The following is a 23,573-nucleotide window of genomic DNA, read 5'->3' on the forward strand; positions in this document are numbered from 1 at the left end:
TGCAAGGCAAGCACTCTACCACTGAGCCACCTTCCCAGACTAGTTCTTAATTCTTAATTTTTTAAAGAATTTTTCATGCCATCATTTTTCTCAGACAAATATATGATTGTTACAAAATCTGTAATAAATGTCATAGTTAATGAGGGAAACTAAGACTGCATTACCATAAGGCTGTTGGGAGGATTCTTTGAGTTAATGTGCACAGTGAGTGCATATAAAAAGTATGAAAATAAAAACCTAGGTCTGGGAATGTGGCTTAGTGGTAGAGTGTTTGCCTAGCATGCATGAAGCCCTGGGTTCAATTTCCTCAATACCACATACACAGAAAAAGCCGGAAGTGGTTCTGTGGCTCAAGTGGAAGAGTGCTGGCTTTGAGCACAGAGAGGCTCAGAGACAGTGCCCAGACCCTGAATTCAAGCCCCAGAACTGCAAGTAAATAAATAAACAAACAAACAAACACCTAGCTAGGATTGTTATTATAACCTTTCACAAAAGAATTTTATTCTGTATATTTTGTATAGCTATAATTTGTTACCTGTCTCAGCCTATTAGATGAATGAAGTAATGCCACATGGCAAAAAGATCATCCCATAGACCTTGGAGAGTCTGATACAGCCTCCAGCGAGGCTCTAGTAGAGACTTTTTCTGTAACGGCCCTCAGGGAAAGCTAAACTCTTAGGCCCATCAAGAAAGCTTCTGTGGTTTTAATAATTTGTCTTTCATACCTTGGGAAGAATAGATTTCATAAGCAAAGAGCTGGTTTTTAAATTATAACACAAGACAACGGTAAAATCCATGCATCCTCTGGAGGCTGTGCATCTCTTCAGCACTGTCTACAAGCTTTTTCAGGAGCCTCTCTCCTTTGGGTCTCCATGACAATGCTTCCCACCATGGCTGTCCTCTACCCTCTGGCTTCCCCTCACTAGTCCCATCATCTTCCTTTGTTATTCTCGCATATTCATGCATACCAAACAATATATTTTGCAGGAAAGCATACAAATAAAAAGACACTCATTAAAATAATGAGAATGTTTGCCTCTAAGGGAGGAAAGAAGTAGACCAGGAGAGGAATATGAAGACAAAAGGACTAAACAAACAAGAGAGAAGCCCTGCATAGGCCAGTGATGATACTGTACCATAAATAGAGAGAATAATCAACTCAAATCTGAGCTTGATGTTCAACTGGTGTAAGTCAGGGAGGAGAGGGACAGGCTTCATGAAAATACAGCCTAGGAGGTCAATTCTCCTTATCACTATCTCACATTATAAATGCATGGGCCATAGCTCAACCTTTAAAAAAAAGTACACAATGCCAAGTAATTTTCAAGAAGAAACATAATGAACTATTGTGATGAAGGTATCAGAATATATATATATATATTTTTTTTTTCTTATCAACCCTAAAGTGTTTCTCTGTATATTATGTTCTGGCATGTTCCGTTTGTATTGGGGAAAAAAAACTAGAAACCTTTGAAGAACCAAACTTACCTTCAAAGCCTTCGTTTATGACTCCACCATTGATGGCTTCATTTGGGCACTGAGGAATACTTCTTAAGGAAAAGTTTCTGAACAACTGAAGCTGCTCTTGAATCTTATCAAACGTAGGCCTTTGTTCAGGTTCTTGAGCCCAGCATTGAGACATTAAATTCCACCTGGATATGTAGATGAAGATAAGTAAATGAAGGTAAGTAAATGCTGACAACACATTATTACTGATAACCAAAGTATGGTTATTTTATTAGTGAAAGTGTGAGTTATTTCCAGTGCTCCATGATGAGAGTACAAGCTTTGGTTTCTCATTTAACAGTAGCTTGAAAAGTTACCATTATTTCTAGTTATTAATCTGAGTGAAGAGATAGATAAATGGATGTCTGGAAATGTCTCCTCAATGGAGCTAAGAGCTATGAAAATTATTGAAGCTAAGATTTAAAAGACTTCATAAGCTAGGTGCCAGTGGCTCATGCCTTTAATCCTAACTGCTCAGGAGGCTGAGATCTGAGGGTCATAGTTCAAAGCCAGCCTGGGCAGGGAAGTCCGTGGGACTCTTATCTCCAATAGACCACCAGAAAACCGGAAGTGGTGCTGTGGCTCAAATAGTAGAGGGCTTGCCTTGAGATGAAGAGCTCAGGGAGAGCACTCAGGCCCAGAGTTCAAGCTCCACAACTGACAACAACAACAAAATAATAATTAATTAAAAATAAATAAATAAAATAAAAAAGACTTCATATATACTCTATATAAAACAGAATCTAATATTTGTCTACACCACCATTTAGAGGCAAAATCACACATAAAGGCCAGATTTGATTCCAGAACTTTAGTTTGCTGTTGTGATATCAGTTCCTCGGACATTAGTTGCTGGCTAATTAAACATTATCTAAGAAATACCTGGAAAAACAGCAAATGAAAGAGCCAACACTTAAGTGTTGGAGACATGACTCAACCAATGAACGAAAGCATCAGATACTAAGTTCAAGTCCCAGTCTCAGACAGGAAAAAAAAAGAAAAAGGAAAGATGTCTTTCAGAGTAAGTAAAGTGACAATTGTCAGATGTGGGGATTTCTTAAATTTCCTATGAGTTAAATGATTTTGTAAAAAGAAAGTATTTTCCCCAAGATTGGCAACCCCTAATCAGTTCAGCTTTGTGTTGTATGCTAGTTTAAAAAATACCAAAAAAAGGAAATATGTAATGTAAAAAAAAGCTTTTATGATGGATTTGTACATGGATTTGTTCCAGGGTGACCTGTTTTCTAGCTGTGATCTTTCCACTTCAAATGGATATAAATAGATTAATAATAGAGTCACTAAAAGTTTTTAAATAAATATCTGTGCAGCCCTCTTAACTAGTGTTCATTCATTCACTGAGCATAGAATTGTGAGGTACTTATTTCACACCAGCTATTGCTAAAATATGAAGAGCTGGGGGTGCAGCTGGGCAACTCCTCTGCTCACAGGTGAAAGGTGCAGGAAGTGGAAGGCAGTGACAGGATTTACCACATCGAGATTCATATGAGCTGGAAAGAAAAGTAACTCTTTCATATTATCTAGAACTGATCAGGTCTTTTCTGGAGTCTCCAACTAACAGGAGAAAAAATTATTTCATTTAGCACAACGCAGTTTATTACCTAGTATAGATGACCATTTGAGACAATCCATTTAGGAAATGTTCTAACTTTTCCATAAACTATCTCAGACTATCTTGTTTCCGACTCAGCTTTCCAGTGTGATGGTGTGAAATATGCCAGGTGTAAAAGAGGCTTTATTGTGATGCGTAGGAATATACTTGTGGATTCTTTGAACCCCACATTGCTTTCCAAGTCTTCACTGATCTCAGTGCCTGTTCTGGAATTCACCGAGGAGTTACTGGTCTGGTCTATCCTGTAGACATCCTTCCACTATGAACACCCTGAATTCTTCACCAATTCTTCAGACACTTTGCCATTGAACAAGTTCTCCTTGTCTCTCTGGTTACAGGCTTCTGTGTGACTCTTTCAAAGCCTGTATCTGCTGACAAGGCCCAGGAAACCCATGCCTGTTTCCCTTGCAAGCCCACAGGGTGTCTCTTGGCAGAATCTCTAGCTCTCAACAGAAATATTACACAATATGGAAAACGAAAGGAAACTTGAAATAGAAACCAGACCTCCTCTTGTCCAGATATACCATTCTCCCTTCTTACATATGCTCCTTTCTTCCTCCATGTTAATGTGGGGTCCCCTACTCAATCATTTTGTAATTCAAATTGGAAGGTATTGGGACTCTGCCTTTGGTGTGGCCTCTCTAACCTAACTGAAGCCTCAAAGGAAGTCTCAGGACCCTCACCTTCCTATCGCCATCTACAGAGTTGTCTTTTTCCCTACAGTTTCCCAGAGCTTTTAAAAGGAATAAGTATCCACTCATTGCTGTTTAGATGAGACTACCCTGCTGGGAATGTGGCTTAGTGGTAGAGTGCTTGCCAAGTATTCATGAAGCTCGATTCTTCAGAAAGCGCCAGAAGTGGCTCAAGTGGTAGAGAGCTAACCTTAAGCAAAAGAAGTTCAGGGACAGTTCTCAAGCCCTGAGTTCAAGCCCCCAGAACATATATTTATTAGACTATCCTTGAAGTTATAGTATTACCATCACTCAATCCTGGTACTAACAAGGAGCTAAAGGACTTGCATAACTCCTCCAAATTTGATTTTCAAGTTGCTAACTATGACACTTGCCAAGTATTTGATCTTTTTTTACTTTCTGGGCATAGGAAGAAAATTGGGGGCAAAAAGAAAAACAGATATGTAAAAACAAACTGAGAAAGTGTTTCAGAGTATTAATACCACCATATCAACAGGGAAAAAAATTTAAATTGTGTTAAATTCTTTTACAAGTAGAAGAGAAAACATTCATTCTAATGGACATGGCACATTTTTGGTAAGTAATTCACAGCAGGCCCTTCTACCATAGATGACATTTAAGCCCACGAACTTTGTAGGGAAATAAAACGCTAGTCATGGGAATAGGGTGTGGATAGAAGTCAGAGAGCATGTTAGGGGTGGGAAAAGCATGTGTAAAGTCCTAAATTTGGAAAAGCTGGGCACATTTTAGTATCTGGAAGAAAGCCAGTGTGGCTTAAGTACAGTCAGTAAGGGGAGAGAATGAGATAAAAAAAAAAAAAAAAACCAGAAGAGGAAGGTAAGATACTGCAGGTCTCATAGACCAGGCAAGGAATTGGAAATTTATGAAAGTCTTAGAGCAGATGTAATATTTGCATTTTAAAGGCCTATTCTAGCTAATAGATGGATAATGGATTATATAAAAGCCAAGTGGAAGGTGTTAAAGAAAACTAGAGTGAGTGCTAGTGGTGCTTTGGATTAAGGTAATGGTAAGGGAGCTAGAACAAGATTATATCAATCACTAGGTAACATTGATGCAGGAATTATTACACAAACTTTTTTTTAAAAGCTAGCATCTATTTTAGAAACTATAATGCCATTTCTAATACATTACAGAATAGCACACAAACTTCCATTTACTTCATTTTTGACAAGCACCTCAAGTCAGAGTTATTACTACATAACAGGTATTATGGAGAAATTTAACAATTGGAATCTGCCCTGTGTATTGATCTGATTCCTTTTTATATGTAGTATAAGGAAACTCCATCCCATTACACAATGTCAAACTTGGTTTGTTTGTTTTTTTAATAGGAATCACATTTGGGAAAGAACTGAAAGACAATCTATTATGTATGTCTTTAGAACTTGTGCCAACAAGAAACAAGGACAATACACAGATCTCTATGTGGGATCATTAGATTTGGGGATACAATTATAACCGATATAAGATCGTAAGTTTAAACTAACAGTTCAAATATGATCTTGATGACTAAGATGGGAGTTGTCCTAAGAGTTACATGCAGAAAGTGAAGTACTACATAATTCATCACAGGAAGCATTTCTGAAAATAATGTCATAAATCAAATATAATGTTAAGGTATTAATAAACTCTGGCAAGACAGTCATTTTGACCAGAAAGTATAACTTATTTGTTAATAATATAGATAATTCTACAAAGGATTCAACATAATTAACAGAGATTACTTAAGATGAGGGAAATAAGGAAAAAGAGAGGAAGTTGAGAAACAGGCTGACAGCCACCTGCCCCTCATCTGTCTACTTACTCAGCCTCTAAAATTCAGCCTCCTGTTTAATTTATGTAAGCAGTTAGTCTTGAAATTTTCATCTATGGAGGTTTTAATTTCTATTGAATCTAATTGCAATTTCATTTAATTTTCTAGATGGCAAAAATATGACCTGTTAGTATGCAAGCAAGTCCATTTTATATCAGCATGCAGAGAAAATAAAGACAAACAAACAAGAGCTATATAAAGCTACTTCATCTAAAAATAGAGAATGCAACTTGTGGTCTCAAATAAACTGGCAATGGAATAAAATGGAGAAACTTTTTAGGACTCAATGGTCCTTTAAAAAGTATTACTTTTGTCTTTCAAATTAATTAACAACCTCCGTGACCAGTGGCATATCAGGGGCATCTTTCCTTACAGTATTCACTGTTCATTATTCAATATCATAAATGATATACTTGTACAAAATTATAGCTATAAATAATCAAGTATATTGCTTGAAATAAATTGGCTGGTCCTCCAGTTTGTTAAACTTTATCTGGCCTTGGCTGTTCTAGAAAAACACTCATTATACTTAAGTATCTCATTTGGCCAAGTATTCAGCTTGAAAATACCTCCACTTACTACGAAAACACTTTAGTCCTCTTTTACCTCAATTATTCTTCAAAATAGCATAAAACTCATTAGCTGCATTTAACATTAGTCTCCAAGTCCTTGGATTCATGAAGCTATTAAAGTTCAACTCATGAAAACATCACAGCATCTTTTATTATTGAGTCTTTATAGACTCTTTATAGACAAAGCATATAAAATGCAGATTTCAAGAGTTCCCCTTACTTGCTATCAATCTCAGAGACCTCTTAGCATCTGGACATGCATATTTTGAAGAGTATAAATATACTGTCAAGCCTCCATAATCAGGCAGTGTTGCCTCCTACATCTGAGAGACCCTCTGGAATTCCAGTTGCCAATGTGATCTGGCTAGCATAGGACCCAAAGAGCTCCCTCTTGATGTAGCTTGCCCTTTGATCCTGTTTCTTCTCATGAGTGGTGTGGCCGGCATGCAAACTAAAACCTGAAGAGAATATTGATGGCTGGGCTGTCCCTTGTACAGGTGTGAACCTAAGGAGGGAAGGGCAGGAATGCTCTGAACCCTACATTCCAATAATAGCTGTGAATAGCAGAGCCATCCAGAAGCTCATCTAACCCAAAGTGCATCCAGGTGCTGAGTATTTAATCAGTGAATAGAAGGTGTACCATGGCTCAGGGTAGACTTTCAACCCTCTAAGCTGGGCCTGTGATCTTAGAGAACTGCTTCAAATAAAAATCAGTTCCCTCTGTACTCTAAGGGGAGTAGTTAATCTTTATCATGACAACTTAAGGCCTAGGTCAGATTGAATGGCATCTGTGAGAGCCCTACTTCCGCACAGAGCTTGTTTTCCTGTTGGCAGTGAATGTTAACCCTTCCCAGGGCTCCATAGAGTCCTGCAGCCCATGTAGAGGACTGGAGCATTGCTCACTTTTTATTAATGATATTTACATTAACTTTGAAGCACGAATCTTAATTACAAGGAAACTGCATATGTTATAAACACTAGGTTAAGTTATTCAACCTAGTGGATTACTCGACAAAACTAGACAGAGTATTATCTTTCCCCACTCATCACCAGGAATACTTTTCTAGCTCTTTTCCAGCCCTCCTTCCTTCCTCTAGCTGCATTAAACATAGCTACATTTTTTGCTTTACAACAGAGCAATTTCTTATTAATTTCCATCTTCCCAAAACACAAAATAATTACATACATCATACAAAACATGTAATTCAGTAATCTATGCTTAAGGAGGCTATGCAGAAAATATTGTATAATTATGATGAGGTACATTATTCACCCCAAAGGGATCCAAAAGGCCAGCTAAAATCCAAGAGCATAAAGAAAATTGTGTGCTATTGAAATTCTAGGGGAAATGTCTGAGTGTTTGGGAGATGGGTAAAAGATGCAAAATAGTTACTAGGATTTCTTTCTCATAGCTTATGTCAAAGGTTTTCAAATTTTGTTTAATTTCTCAATTCTAAATTACAGATTTTCCCCTCGCTCACAAAAGACTCATTAATTTTTTTTATTCACTTCTACTGAACTTACTTGTGTGCATGTATTTGATGATCTCCCTGCAAATATGCCAGAGGCTATAAAAGAGAAATAAGAAGCTCCTAACAATTCCTATCCTCTTCTAGATGGAAGATTTAAATAATGCAGAAGATTCACCAGGAGAACACCCAACCAAGGTGCCCAGCTCTTAATCATCTTTTGGCTCAAGTCTAACTATTCCTGTAAATAACACAGCATCATCAAGGCAGTACAACTGTGGTGTGCATTCGCATACTGCTAATTCCTTTTGCATTTGCCTGTACCACACAGTTTAGCACTTTATTACATTTTGGCTGTCCATCCAACTGCTTTGTGTGTATCGTTTCATTCAAAATATATTCCGAGATGCTGAAGAGCTGTGCTTCTGATATGAAGATTTCTGTAATTCATACAACCCTCGGCATGACATGTGTGTGTCCTGGTGTGTATACTTTCTGGTTATTCTTTTAGAAACCTCTTGGTTAAAACACCTGTTGAAAATGTTTAAAATGTTTATATTTCTGCTGAAGTTGTCCATTGGAGGTGAATTAGTATCTAGCATAAGACTCTGTAAATAATTTTTTCTTTTTTTTTTTTTTCTTTTGTCGGTCGTGGGGCTTGAACTCTGGGCCTGGGCGCTGTCCCTCAGCTCTTCAGCTCAAAGCGAGCGCTCTACCACTTGAGCTACAGCACCACTTCCGGTTTTCTGGTGGTTTACTGGAGATAGGAGTCTCACGGTCTCTCCTGCCCGGGCTGGCTTTGAACCGTGATCCTCAGATCTCAGCCTCCTGAGTAACTAGGATTACAGGCGTGAGCCACCAGCGCCCGGCAATAATTTTTTCTTTTACAACTAGACTGAAGTCACTCACTTTTCTGAAAATAACAAAGGCTAGTCATCATTTGATAGAATCACATACACTTATTTTGTGCTAAGATCATAACTTGATCAAATATGTACATGTTTAATTCTATACCCTATCAATCAATGTCAACTATATCAGCAAAAGCAACCTAATTTTTTTTTCGGGGGTGGGGGTGTTGGTCGTGGGGCCTGAACTCTGGCCTGGGCACTGTCCCTCAGCTGTTCAGCTCAAGCCTAGTGCTCTACCACAGTGCCACATCCATCTTTTTCTGCTTATGTGGTGCTGAAAAATAGAAGGCCTCATGCATGCTAGGCAAACACTCTACCATTGAGCCACCTTCCCAGCCCAGCAACCAAATTTTTAAACTGTATGTTCCTTTTGGGCAGAGTCTTAAAAATATGCAGAATAGCTGGGAACTGGTAGTTTACACCTGTTTCCTAGCTACTCAGGAAGCTGAAATCTGGAGATTGTAGTTTGAAGTCAGCAGAGGCAAGAAAATCTGTAAGACTCTTGTCTCCAAATTAACCACAGAAGTGTAGCTGTGGCTCAAGTGGCAGAGCACTGGCCTTGAGCAAAATAACTCAGGGACAGCACCCAAACCTGACTCGAAATTCAAGCCCCAGGATGACACACATACACACAGTAAAACAGAATATTAAAATATTGTGATTGGCTGGGAATGTGACTTAGTGTGGAGTGCTTGCCTAGCATGCATAAGGCCCTGGGTTCAATTCCTCAGTACCACATAAAATAAAGTAAAATATTGTGATCAAGGTAGCATTCAAATAAAATCTCTCAAATAAAATTACTGTGATCACACACATATAAAGCTTGCATTTACTTACAAGAACTTATAAAGAGTATAAATATGTTGTACTCCTAAAAATTTTTATTTCTGAATGAAATAACATGTGTGTACCTAAGTAAGAAGAAACCCTAATATAATTAGTAAATTAAGTTCCACAATTAATTTACTTTTTATGTGAGATGTACAAACATGTAAATTCTATTTTTGTAAAAAGGTCACACCACTGAGACTATAATTGCAAGTGAATGTGTTTTTGTTCTGGGGTGGTTATGTGAGCATAATTAACTTACAGATCATCAGGACAATTTCTTGGTGGCTCCAATCTTCCGCCTGTTTGTACATAGTTTAAAACATCAAGGTTGGAATGTGCTGGATAAGGTTGATGACCAAGAGTTAAAATCTCCCAAATCAGAATTCCAAAAGACCTAGGATATTAAAGGGTATTCTTTAATTGTACTTATTACAAAGATCAGGTTCACAACAGCTTCTCTGTCGGGAATATGTGGTCTATTTTGAGACTGACATCACTGGTTTTATAAAAGGTATGGGTAATTTAGAAGCAGAATAACATGAAGGAAAAAAGAAGAACCATGAGGCCAGTCTGAGCCCCATCTCAACCAACAAGCTGGGCATGGTGATACATACTGCCATTCCAAACCATGTGAGAAGTGTGACTAGAAGGATCAACAAAGCGTGAGATCCTATCTAAAAAATAATTCATGCAAAAAGGGAGATGGAGGCATAACTCAAGTGTTCTAGAATGCTTTCTAGCCTTGTGTTCAAACTCGGGAACTACCAAAAAATTAAACACATAAATGAATAAAAAGAACAAGACATTGAGAATGAGCCATATTTCAAAGGTGATAGGAAGGTTTGGAGGGTGAGGGGAAGATACAAATACATAAGACCCAGACACACATACAAACAAATGCAGAGACACACAGGCAAACAAATGCACAAACACACATGCAAACAAATATATAGATGCACATACAAAGACATAAGCACACACACTGACTGGCATGTGTATATATGTGCACACTCTTGCATGCTTACACAGGCATTTAGAGTGCATACATGTGCACACCTATGCACATGAGTTCCTGCCTGTGGTGAAACATACCCTTCCCCCACAGTGCTCCAGTGCCTAGGAATTTCACAGCATTGATATGCAGACACAGATAGGGATGAACAATTTCCCTCCAAGTTGAGGAGGATAAAATGATAATCAGAGAAGGAGGTTATAAATATTGCTTTGATAAATGGCAATTCCTTTGTACAACTACTTAAAGATAATTTTAAACTGGCAGTATTAAGGACCAATTTTTATTTCCTTTATATTTTTGCCTAGGACCAGGCTCACTTAAAAGTCACTAAACAAATCTTTGTATCTATTTTAAGCAGCTCCAATCAAAACTTGGTTGTTAACAAGCAAAAAAGTGGGGGTTCTTATTCAAATAACAAAAAGATGCCTGACCTTCCCCAATGTTCTATTCTCATCTCTATGCAAGACTTAAAAATTAATTACCAGGAATATCAAAATAGTAAGTATTTTGGGCACATACTTCCACTTTAATCTGTAGATAACCAATTTCTAGTAGTCACAAGCTTACACATCACTGGAATATAAGCCAAAATACTTGATGTAAACGTATCTATTTCATATGGACGTGTAAAGTAAAGGGTCAAACTGCCTGGGGGAGGAGCACAAATGGCTGAGATTCAGAATAGTTCCTCCCTGACTACAGCTTGAAACCAATCACCTAAGCTCTCTGGTCTTCTATTCTCTCATACTAAGAGCAAAAGTGAAAAACAAGGTATCCTTTGAAGGTCCGCGTGTCTCTGACATGTGACAATCAGACCTCGTGTCTTTGTGTCCCATTCAGCTCACCATACATCAGATTGAGTCGTGAAGATTCCATCCATCAAGCTTTCTGGAGCCATCCAGCGGACAGGAAGCAGGCCTTCCCCTCTCTTTCTATAATAGTCATTTTTATAGATGTCCCTCGCAAGTCCAAAGTCCCCAATTTTCACTACCCGTGAAGGACGGGTGTAATCTTTCACAGAGACAAGGCAATTCCGAGCTGCTAGATCCCTATTGAAAAAGTTACATTTAATAAAAATGATAAAGCTCCAGATATTAAGTGAATAACACTAGTGGCCCTGTAAAGACACTAGACTTTGAGCCAGATGCAGGTGGTTCATGCTTATGATCGTAGCTACTTGGAAGGTTGAGACTAGGATAATCAACAGTTTAGACAGAAAAGTTTGGGAGATCTCCTTCTCAACTAATAGCAGAGCATGGTGGCACACACCTAGCATCCTTGTCACATGGAAGGCTAAAATCATGAGGACTTCACTTCCAGGCCAGCCCAGGCAGAAAAGTCCATGAAACTCTGTCTCTATAGAACAAGCTGGACATGATGATGTGCATCTGTCAGCTCAGCTATGGAGGGAGGGGCAGAGGTGAAAAATAGGAGTATCACAGCCCAGATGGTCACCAGAGCCAAAAGCAAGACTTTTTCAAAAATGACTGGCGGAAGTGGTGCTGTGGTTCAAGTGGTAGAGCACTAGCCTTGAGCTGGAGAGTTGAGGGACAGTGCCCAGGCCCAGAGTTCAAACCCCATGACTGACAAAAAAAAAAAAACGACTGGCACTAAACTAGGACTGGAGGCCTACCTCAGTACAGAGTACCTTGCCTAACTATTGTGAAATCCCAATACAAACCTTACTTTCACACACATACATACACTCAAAGAGAATATTGCTATTTTAACAATGTTTAAGTATCTTATCTGATCTACCCAAACTATACTGAAGCAATCACCATAATAACCTAGCAACCAGATTATCATTGTACCTGTGAATGAAATGCAACTGCTCCAAGTATACACAGCCTTTTGAAATATCTACACACAAGTCAACAAGGTCAACCAAGTTGAGTAAAGGACCATGAAACTAGAAGAAATAAAAGGAGAATTACAAACACGTATCCAACTTGCACAGATATATACCTATATATGTCAGTATATACAGATAGATACCTAAATATGTATATACACCTTTGCATAGAATATCTAAAGGAAATCTTAGTTATGATTACAAGAATTCAGAAAAGAAAAAATAACAATTATTTGCTTTCTATCCAGACATATATGAAAACACACACATATACATGATAAGCTATATCTATAGTAAGCAGAGATGACACAGAATTTTTATTGGAAAATCACTCAGTGATGTCAAACAGACAAGGTTTGAAACTTACCTGTTTCTATTCACAAGTTGTGTGAACTTGCTCGATTTGTTTGGTTAATTAAATAACTTTCTCATATGTAAAATGGATGTAGGAACACTGCTTTTTCAAGATGCAAAATAAAATATGTAAGGGAGTTGGTCGGGGCAGGGATATGGTTGGTGGGAATCTAGTGACCTTCCTAATTAACTGCCCTCTCTTGACTCGAGCCTCCCAGTGTGGTAAGAACTAAAGAGACAGCCAGATCTCTTAAAAATATATAGAATATTTAATATGCTATATTACATGACAAGCACATAATAAACAGTTGCTGATTTTATAAGTAGAAATAATTGAATTATTGGCCCTTTATCATGTCAGTTAGGACAATGGGCTTCTTCTTCAGATGAATCCCATATCATTGGCAGCAATATTTTGTTTTCAAGTCACAGATTACTACTCTCATCTAAACGAGTCAGCACAAATATATACTTAAGCCTGCACTGACTGCTATTTCTAGGTGAAAAACACCAGTCAATATTTTTATTAGTAGCATATGGGGGGGGGGGGGTATCCTGACTTCCTTCCTAGAGGCCAGAATCATACATTGTGTGGGCCTTTGAATTGCCCTGCAATTACTCTGGTTCAGGCCTTTATCATCTCTAATCTGAGACATCCAAAAACTTCCTCTGTCTCCAGGCTCCTATTCTTTCATTAGCTCACTTGTGCCCTGCTTCCTGTAGAGTCTTATAAATTACTAAGCACAGCCCCATGGCAGATCCCCCTTTTAAAGTGCTGTACCCCCTGCCTTCTATGACAAGCTCATGCTGTGCCTTAAAATGACAGCTATTGAATAGTGCCATGGCCTCATACAACTATATCCAGAACTGATTGACTAGGCGCTGACCTTACACCCAAGAATTAGTTCCCCTCTAATGTGGCTCATTGCATATGGCTGCGGCTATGACTGCTTGACTGGCTCCTTTTGACTGGAATGCTGCTTTGCTTTGGATAAAATCTACTCTACTTGTAAAGACTTTCTCTTGATGTAGAATCCTGCTTCTGAACTTCAGTTTTGTGGCTGGTATTTTATTTGCTGTTGACAAGGTTTCCATAGTTTCCTGTATGGGTCTCTGAGCATTGCCTCTTCCTCTCTACCCCTGTGACAATTTGTTGGAACACTCCACTCCATCTTGGGACCACTTGACTTCAGATGCTACCATTTCTTATCATTGATGTTTCTTGCCACCCTTCAGCGGGAATGAAGAGAAGCAGAGTTTTCCTGTGTGTCATGCTGGGGCAGGAGAGTTGGATGGATAAATGAGGAATTCCAAGGTAAAGTCTCATCTTTCACAGTGGAAAATGAATAGATGCCCCACCCACTCCTGACCCCCCACATTGAAAAATCAGTGTTTACCTCTGTAAACACCAAAAAGATAACATGCAACCCTAGGAAGTGAAGATAGAACCCCAGGCTCCTGTTTTTATAATATTCACCTTGTAATATATTTTAATTGAAAAATATTATAGTGTCTAACTTGATAGGAGAAAACCACAGGGTTTCAGATCTATACATTTAAACGTTAGTGACTTGTCTCATGCCTTCTCATCTGAGGTAAAAAGTTGGTTTACATTGGTGGCCTTGTTCAGTTTTCCACAGTATTACCAGGGTCCACACTGTCCTGGGCACTGGGTGTGAAGGAGAGGTGAATGAGGCTGCATTATCAGGGCAAAACTGCAGAGCTGACAGGACTTGTGAGTATGGGAAATAAAGCAGGGCATCAACTGGATAAAGTGGGAGAGCATGTGTAAAATAAAATCTATAGTTTTGTTTTGGCCTAAATAAGTTTTTAGACACCTACTATAATCCAAATATGTTATCTTGAATAATAGACAAAACTAGTTAGATCAACAGATTGAACTCACAAGTCTAGAATTCAGTAGACTTCAAGACTAGAAATAAAACTTGGGACAAGCCGGGCACTGGAGGCTCATTCCTGTAATCCTAGTTACTCAAGAGGCTGAGATCTGAAGATGTTCAAAGCCAGCCCCAGCAGCAAAGTCTGTGAGACTCTTATGTCCAATAAACTACTCATAAAAAGCCAGAAGTGGTGCTATGGCTCAAGTGGTACAGTGATAGCCTTGAGCACAAAGAGGCTCAGAGACAGTGCCCAGGCCCTGAATTCAAGCCCCAGGACAAGCACACAGAGAGAGAGAGAGAGAGAGAGAGAGAGAGAGAGAGAGAGAGAGAGGAAAAGAAAAGAAAAAAGAAAACACCTTGGGACAGAGAAACATCTATATGAAGTATGTGTCTTTTTAACTCTACACAATCTCTGTGCTCCAGAAACAAAGAAACAAACAGGATTATGTCTACAACATTTCTATTTTTTTGTTAAATAGTAAAAATAAGTTCAAATATTAGCCCAAGATTCTAAAGGAAGGGAATATGATATAACTTTTCCGCAGAAGCCATCTAAAACTCTCACCAGTCAAGGCTCAAACCTAAATTTAAAGAAACATCATAGGAAATGGCAGGGCACGCACACTAGGAAGCAACACACGGGAGCTGGTGCCCACCTTTGACTTTCGGGCTTTGCGCAGATAGGTTAGAAGGTCTCCTCCTTCCATCAGTTCCAGGATGATGTACTGGGGTTCATTCAACAGGCAGACCCCCAGCTGCTTCAAAATGTTGGGATGATTAAACTTGCTACAAGGCAGAAAGACAAAGCTGCATGACATGACAGTGACAGCAGTCCCAGCAGAGAGTCTTTGAGGAGTACAACAATTCTTTACCCATACCTTCCTTCAAAACTCCTGACCTATTTTCTCTAACAGGTGAAGGCTTCTTTCTCCAAGCTTTCTCTGTGGCCTTGACTTAAGTAGGTAACAGTGGCAACCCCTAGTGGCTAATGTATATGGACAAACAGAATTGGGTTGTAGAACAAATATTTCTATTAAGGGATGTGTGTGTGTGTGTGTGTGTGTGTGTGTGTGTGTGTGTGTGTGTGTGTGTGTGCCAGTCCTGAGGTTTGAACTCAGGGCCTGAGCACTGTCCCTGAGCTTTTTTTTTTATCAAGGCTAGCACAATATCACTTGAGCCACAGCTCTACTTCTGGCTTTTTGGTAGTTATTAGGCAAGAGTCTCATGAGCTTTCTGTCCCCCAGATCATTTTGAACAACAATCCTCAGATCTCAGCCTCCTGCGTAGCTAGGATTACAGATGTGAGCCACTGGTGTCTGGCTATTATGGGAATTTTATGTTTGGGGAAATAAAGCAATTTTGGCTAATGTCTTTGTTCAAAGCACATTTGAAGACATATTTTCAGTCATCACAAGTATGAAATACATCTTTTCCTTTTTAGAAAACCCAGTCAGATCTACAGATTTGAACTACAATGGTTTACAATATCAACGTAAGCCCCAACTTAGTAGTTGGGGACCACAGCTTGGCATCCCATGATCTTCTGCCTTAGGTATTTTCTTTCAGAGATCCTTGAGAAGTTTTCATGATTAAAATGGACTGGCCTTGTGGGAAAGGTATCTTTCATTCAATATCCCTGTCACTGACATTAGAATGCTTAAAAATAACCCTTCATCGCCAGGTCTACTTGACTCATTATCACACATTTAGAAGAACACAGTATTTCTAAGGCGAAATACCTTCAGAATTATCTTGCAAAGCACATTCTTAAGTAATAATAAAAGGGGGAGCCTTTTGTCTGGGATTGCCTGTATTTAGGTTCAGAGGATTAACTTCTATAGAAATTGTGACTCCTGGTATATTTCCCTTTACATTTCAGCCCATATTTGCTTTGAGGAAGATCTGGTAGGTAAGGTACCATGTTAAAAACCCAATACCCAGCCATGTATCAAGCGGCTAGTCAGGAAGCTGAGATATGAGAATCATGGTCCAAAGCTATCCCAGATAGGAATGTCTGTAAGACTGCGATTTACCAACAAAAAGCTGAAAGGAGAGCTGTGGCTCAAGTGTTAGAGTGCCAGGTTTGAGTAAGAAAGTTAAAGCACAGTGCTCAGGCCCTGAGTTCAAGCCCCAGGATTAGCTCACACACACACACACACACACACACACACACACACACACACACACAAATATCCACAATTATTAAAGCTTCCTACCCACATCAATAATAGAAAAATGCCTCTATGCTACCCTGATACCTCATCAGATGTGCTTCCTTCAGGAATTCAATCTTCTCCTGGTCTGTAGAGGCCTTCTTCAAAGTCTGCATGACATAAAAATAAGTCAGAAATCAGCATAGCAGAACATGGCCAAGCGCTCAGATATTCATGTTACCTTCACAGCTACTTTGATTTCTCCACTTCCGGCTCCTAAGATGTCTACAGCTGTTCCTTCATATACTTCTCCAAAGGCTCCACTTCCCAACAAGACACGCAGAGTCAGTTTTTCCCGAGGGAAAGTAGGAAGTCTTTCAATCTCCTCTTGGGTTGGAAGAGTACTGGAAAACAATCATATTTGTTCTTTCCAAACAAGTTTGCTGGTGTTTGTGTTTGAAAAAAGAAGAATAGTATCAGGACTTAGAAACATTGCACATTCTACTTGATAGACATGGAATTTTGTGTTTCTAATATGTCCCTATTCCTCAGGCTTATACAGACAGAACCTGCCATTTCACACCCCTATTTCAATAGGAACATGAAATTGTATGTGCTGCCCTGAGATTTTTATTATGGCTAGCTCGGTTGGACTAATAGTCATGTACTTCTTCAGATTGCAAATGTATGTAAAAAGCTACTTAAAATTGCATCTAGGTTTATGAGTTTTCACTCACATAGCTGACCTCAGATAAAATGGAATTCACTGTGACCACAGAAATGAACTCCATCACCATCAGATTTACTTTTAGACCTCTCAGCTGGAATATCATGGAAAGTAAAAGCATCCTCCAGGAGATTAAATGCTTTGAGCTTTTAATAAATAATCTTGAATATCAGATAATAAATAATCTGGTATAGCTGAATAGCTGATATAGGACATGAGGGTATCTATCTCAAATCCTTCATTTCATTACAAATTTCTACAGGCATAATAATAAATAATTCTAGAAGCATAATTCCACTGAAGCATAATTAACAGTCTCATGCAATGGTGTACTTATTTTCCTTAATTATAATGGCAACAAATGTTTCAAACTCATCTGCCTTACAGGTATCTTATAGGCAACCATTGTACAGTTTCTAAAATAGAATGGAGTTGGCTTCATGGGACATACATGAGACCTTTGGAAGTTCTGCCCAAGCACTATCTCTAGATGAGGCTGCTGTTACCATCTCCTGTCTTCAAGGTGGGAAGCAAGGGCAGGCTTGCTGTTGCCACACACTCTCTCTGCTATCAGGAGCCATGAAGAGGACCCGGGCTACGTACTGTATTGCATAGCAGGCATTCGCCAGCCCCACGCCTGCTGCCACACCGCGAAGCTCACTTAGCTCTTTGTCTTCGTTTATGAGAACTGTCAGCGCTTCCTTGGAAGGTTTTTGATTCTTTGCTCTTCTAAGCCAGACTAGAAAGAAAAGAGGCAATTGAGAAAATAAAATATTTCTTCAGTTTTCCTTTAGGAAATATTAATTTTATAAGCTTTTATGTATACAAGCACAGATCGTAATAGAACTTTATAGAAAAAATACTCATCACAGAAAATAGTAATTAAATCTACATAAAATGCTACTTAAAATATACAATTTAGCCAGGCACCATGGCTCACGTCTGTAATCTTAGCTACTCAGTAGACTGAGATCTGAGAATCATGATTGGAAGCCAGCCTAGGCAGGAAAGCCCATGAGACTCTTATCTCCAATTAACCATCAGAAAACTGGAAGGAGCACTGTGGTTCAAAGTGGTAGAGCACTAGCCTTGAGAAAAAAAAAGCTCAGAGACAGCACCCAGAGACCCTCAATTCAAGCCCCATGCCTGACAAAAATGTACACAATTTATTGCATATCACTTTTCATCTTAGTTCACAGTCTTCAATTTTTAATACTATTATAAATAAGTGTATTTTAATGTTGTAATAAATTTCTCAAAATTATTCACATATAAGAACTAAAATAAGGGGAAACAATCATATAATAAGCTATTCATAAAACAAATTCACTCTTAAGTCCAGATATATCCAATACTGAGTTGACCTGAGAAAATGCTTTCAATATAATGATACATCTTGTGTATTAAAATATATGAGTATATATATATATATATATATATCTACTGTTGTATATGTATTATACAATATACTCCCTCAAATACATAGAAAATTATGAGAATGAAGCTCATCAAACTTTAGCAGTAGTTAGTTCATCATGAGTGATTCGTATTGTACTTTTAATATCATAAGCAGATCATTTTTTCATCAAGATAAAAATGATTTTTAAATAAAATATATCTAAGTGTTCTAAAATATTTGCTTGTCGGTCAAAATCTGTTTGGGGAGATTATTGTTAAATTTTAAACTTTAGCACCCATAGTTGCTACTTGCTCAAAATCTCAGCATTTGAGAGATTGAGGCTGGAAGAAAGTGAATTAAAAGGCCAGCTTGAACTACATAGCAAGATTCTGTCAGTAAATGGACAGACAGACAGATAAATAGATACTTTTGACCATATTCACCCTCCTTCACTCTATGTACACAAGTTAATATGGAACAATAACAAAAACTGTTGAAATTGGTCTGGGAATGGGGGAAAGGAAAATGAGTTAGAGTGAGGAAAAGAGCTTGCCTGAGTAAGGTCCATTGCATGCATATAAGGACACCTCTAAATAAAGTTCCCATGTACAACTGATGCTAATTAAAATGTGGAGGAAAAACACAAGAAAGATTGAACTTTGTTTTAAGATTTTTTTTTTAAGAAGTTAGAGTTAATGACAAATAGGGAAAGGTTTCAAGTACCAAGGAAAATTTTCAGCCTTAAAATGTCCTTACTCCTCCTCCCTTGGTGATTCCTCCTTATACCTCTTTGAGCTATTGACAGCTTATCTATGAGCTTCAAGACCAATGTGGCTCTGTGATTCTCCTATGCAAGTGTCTTCTATATTTCACATTATTCAAACATACATTCCTAGTTTTATCTTTTCACACTGGTTTGTCTTACTCCCTCATTAAAGGGCAAGTTCCTTCAATTAGCAATTGTATGGAATATTAGATATGTCTAGTCACCAACCCAAAGTCTGTCTGTGCTTATTTTTAAAACTTTGTTTCAATGTGTAAGTTTAGCTGGTGAGAGCCTTCACCACAATATAAATTTTAGAACAATTACTACTTTATTTTAATAACTCTATCTTTTCTCATGTACACATACACACACACACACATACATACTGCTACTTATAAAACCACATGCAATGCTAATAAAAGCAAATCTGACTTAGTTTAGATATAATGAAAAGCCCATGAGTTCAAAACAGAATAAAAAACCTTTTACTCTTGAGAAAGTCAGATATCCTTAGGATGTCTTGAAAACACACAATAGGTGGTCTGAAATTATCTCACTTTCCTCCACTAGAGTCATGGGTTTGAACAGTGGTGATGTACAAGTAGGCAAGCAAAAGACAGTTGACAGACTCTTCATGTAACTTCCCTTCTCAGTAAAAAAGCAGACAAGCAGTCAAGCCCATATGCCAACTGCCAAATATACTACAGGCATCATGTGTAATTCTGGAGGGACTGGCTTAGTGGCACAAACATCAGCTGTGCAAGACTTAGACTCCCTGGAACCACAGGTTAAAGTCCTAGCACTGTAGGCTGAAATTTTTAGCTTTCTCCATTAATTAAAGGAGTGTTCCACATATTCTCTGGATAGGATCTTTGAAATTAAAGCTCAATTCAAGTCCTATGCGATCCCGGACACTTCATGACTCTGAACAATTTGAAGACAAAATAAAGATTTGACATACTTAATGAATATTGGTTTTCTTTACCACCAGAGAGTCTCAACTTTATATTTGCAATATTTTCTTCAATTTCCCCTTGTCACTTTCTGTTACTTACAAAGTAAGTCATGGCTTCTTAAACATGAGCCTGAGTTTCTTTGTTGGTAGTCTTCCCTTCCTAGAATTTTTCAGCATGTCAGACAGGACCATATATTTTATAACCCAAATCAAGACATTCAGGAAATTGAAAGAAAATGCTATTCATATTTATACCAAAACAATAGAAATAAAGCAAACCATGTGCCACTATAATTACCTACAGGACCAACATCTAATCATTCCATTTATGATTTTCTCATTTTTAAACTGAATTTTTAAAACAAGAAGGGAAGGGTTAGATTTTTAGGACTATTGCAGTAATGTAAAATAAATAATGGGAAATAGCTAGCTGTCTGTCTATCTAATCTAATTCTTCTGCATTTTTTTTGTTTGTTGGATGGTTTGATTGGTTGTATTTTTTATTTTTGTTATATATTTTTATAAATGACAAAATATTTAAAATAAGCCAGTCAAATATCAAAAGCAAGAATGCATCTTACATGCTATGAATGGATCTCCTGTGAATGAACCTCTTCTCATTCCAAACCAGACTGTCTGCCTGGAGACCAAAAGTACCAACCAATGGTTATCACTGGCCCCTTATTAATCCTCTTATTTTTGTACCCAGAGTTATTGTATTTCAATCTGTATGTCACAACACTTGTTATGGCCAACCAGAAACAAATACTATTTTAAAGAAAGCTAAAAGATGGTGCCAATAGTTGGTCCGAAGGCTGTGGGTTATTGTTAAGCTGTTTCAGATGGTGCCAATGTAAATTGCTTTATCTAAAGTATACAGTAAGATGCAAATACAGATATACTTTTCATAAGGTAGTAACCCCCATGGTTTAGATCCAGAATATTCCTCCAATTCCCATTTTGTTAAAGCCTTGGTTCCCAGCAACTGGGAGGTGGTAGAAACATTCAGATGCTCAGAGGCTAAAAACTGAGGACTGAAATTCAAAACCAGCCAAAGCAGAAATGACCGTGATACTTGTATCTCCAATTAACTAGTAAGAGGCTAGAAGTAGAGGTATGACTCAAGTGGTAGAGCACCAGCTCTCAAGAGAAAAAGCCAAACAAGAACATAAAAACTTGAATTCAACCCCCAGGACCAGCATACAAATTAAATAAATAGATAAATAAATAAATAAATTTCCTCACAGAAATGAGTAGCTTTAACATCCAATGGCAATAAAATAATCATTGTGGATTTTGTTATCTTATCTAAGTAATTCAAGTTTTATGTAGGAGATGAGATAAAATTAAAAGATAAGTCAAAGTGGATGATCAAATGAATATCTTAGCATCTAGTTCTAAAAATCTATATACTTACCAAAGGTTAATGGGACTGTAACAATCAGAAATATTCCAAGTATGATAGAAAGTACGAAACTTGTTTCTGCTGTCCAAAAACCATCTAATCATATAAATGGAAAAGAAAATTAATTCATAAAATAAAACTGAATTGTCTAGATATGCCTATATGGTGATTACCTAGAGCTAGCTTCTCCTGGATTTTTGCAATATTTTAATCTTTTTAATTTAAAATTTAAAATTAATTCTTAAAATTTAAATTTTTAATTTAAATTTAAATTTTTTTAAATTTTAAACACTTTTAAAATGTTTAAAAGCATTTGTAGTGAGACTATATGTACCACAAGAAAGCAAAATATAAGTTCTCTCTCTTCCACCCCCTTTTTTCTAGAGAGATACCATCAACACCTCACTGGAATATGTTCAGCTAATTTGTATTTTAAAGTAACTAGAGAAACATGCATAATATTTTAAATAAAACCAAAAAGTGTGAATCTTCATGTAACATAGTTAGGATTATTCTGTTCTATAATAGCTTCATTCCCACTTATTCCATGGATATTAAACTGAGGAATATATAAATATGAAAAAAGGGAACATTTTCTTAATTTCAGTTTAAGGTAAAGAAAGACACATAGGTTGGCAAACTATGAGCCAGATCTGGGGCACCCTGGTTATATATTTCCTATGAGTTAAGAATTGTTTTTGCATCTTTAAAAAAACAAGATAAAGAATATGCTGGGGGGTTGGGCAGGGCTGGGAAGGTGGCTCAGTGGTAGAGTGCTTGCCTTGCATGCATGAGGCCCTGGGTTCGATTCCTCCCTACCACAGAAGCAGAAAAAGCCAGAAGTGGCACTGTGGCTCAAGTGGTAGAATGCTAGCCTTGAGCTGAAGAGCTGAGGGATACCTCCCAGGACCTGAGTTCAAGTCCCAGGACTGGCAAAAAAAAGAAAGAAAGAAAGAAAGAAAGAAAGAAAGAAAGAAAGAAAGAAAGAAAGAAAGAAAGAAAGAAAGAAAGAAAGAAAGAAAGAAAGAAAGAAAGAAAGAAAGAAAGAAAGAAAGAAAGAAAGAAAGAAAGAAAGAGAAAGAAAGAAAGAAAAGAAAAAGGGAATACATGGTAGTTGGGTGTAGGCCTTCCTGTTAGGCTTAAGGAAATGCAAATTGAAAAGCCTAGTGATAAAGTTTCTTACCAAACTAGTGGGAGTAACTGTACATGGATAAATATTGGTAAAGATAAACTACAACTGGAGGACAAGTCATGGAAAGCCTTACATGACATATCGAGGTTTACTACTCTGAAAATAGTGAATAAATAACCATGTGGGGTTTTTAAAGAGTGGTCAAGGGGTTCAGTTTGTAGATCAGCAAACTGAAATATCAACAGTGTGATTAAGGCAGAAGCACCAACATGAAAAGACACCTTACATTTGGTAGGCCAATGTAGAAATAGGAAGATCAGAACTCAGAAGAGAGAAATAGAGATGGCAAAATCAATACAACCTGGCGCCTGTGTAGAGAGAAAAATATGGCACCTATGTGATTAGAAAGATATGGCATCACATAAAATAGGATAGAACAAAAGACATAATGCTAAGACAGAGACAA

At 37.8% G+C, this 23,573-nt stretch overlaps 1 protein-coding gene across 3 annotated transcripts in view; it reads right to left on the reverse strand.

The window, feature by feature from the left end:
• Positions 1 to 23,573, reverse strand: part of Ros1 (ROS proto-oncogene 1, receptor tyrosine kinase) — a 96,417-nt gene that overhangs the window by 5,386 nt on the left and 67,458 nt on the right. For all 3 annotated transcript variants that reach the window (XM_042686110.1, XM_042686249.1, XM_042686179.1), the window contains 9 exons: positions 21,988 to 22,071; positions 18,054 to 18,189; positions 16,965 to 17,127; positions 16,829 to 16,893; positions 15,227 to 15,356; positions 12,275 to 12,372; positions 11,306 to 11,509; positions 9,705 to 9,839; positions 1,489 to 1,652 (listed from right to left, as the gene is read on the reverse strand). In XM_042686110.1, the coding sequence (XP_042542044.1) occupies positions 1,489 to 1,652; positions 9,705 to 9,839; positions 11,306 to 11,509; positions 12,275 to 12,372; positions 15,227 to 15,356; positions 16,829 to 16,893; positions 16,965 to 17,127; positions 18,054 to 18,189; positions 21,988 to 22,071 (1,179 nt within the window). The remainder of the gene's footprint in view (positions 1 to 1,488; positions 1,653 to 9,704; positions 9,840 to 11,305; positions 11,510 to 12,274; positions 12,373 to 15,226; positions 15,357 to 16,828; positions 16,894 to 16,964; positions 17,128 to 18,053; positions 18,190 to 21,987; positions 22,072 to 23,573) is intronic.

Source organism: Dipodomys spectabilis, unplaced genomic scaffold (genome assembly GCF_019054845.1).
Source record: "Dipodomys spectabilis isolate Male_0828 unplaced genomic scaffold, ASM1905484v1 ptg000001l, whole genome shotgun sequence".
In the NCBI taxonomy this organism is placed as follows: domain Eukaryota; kingdom Metazoa; phylum Chordata; class Mammalia; order Rodentia; family Heteromyidae; genus Dipodomys; species Dipodomys spectabilis.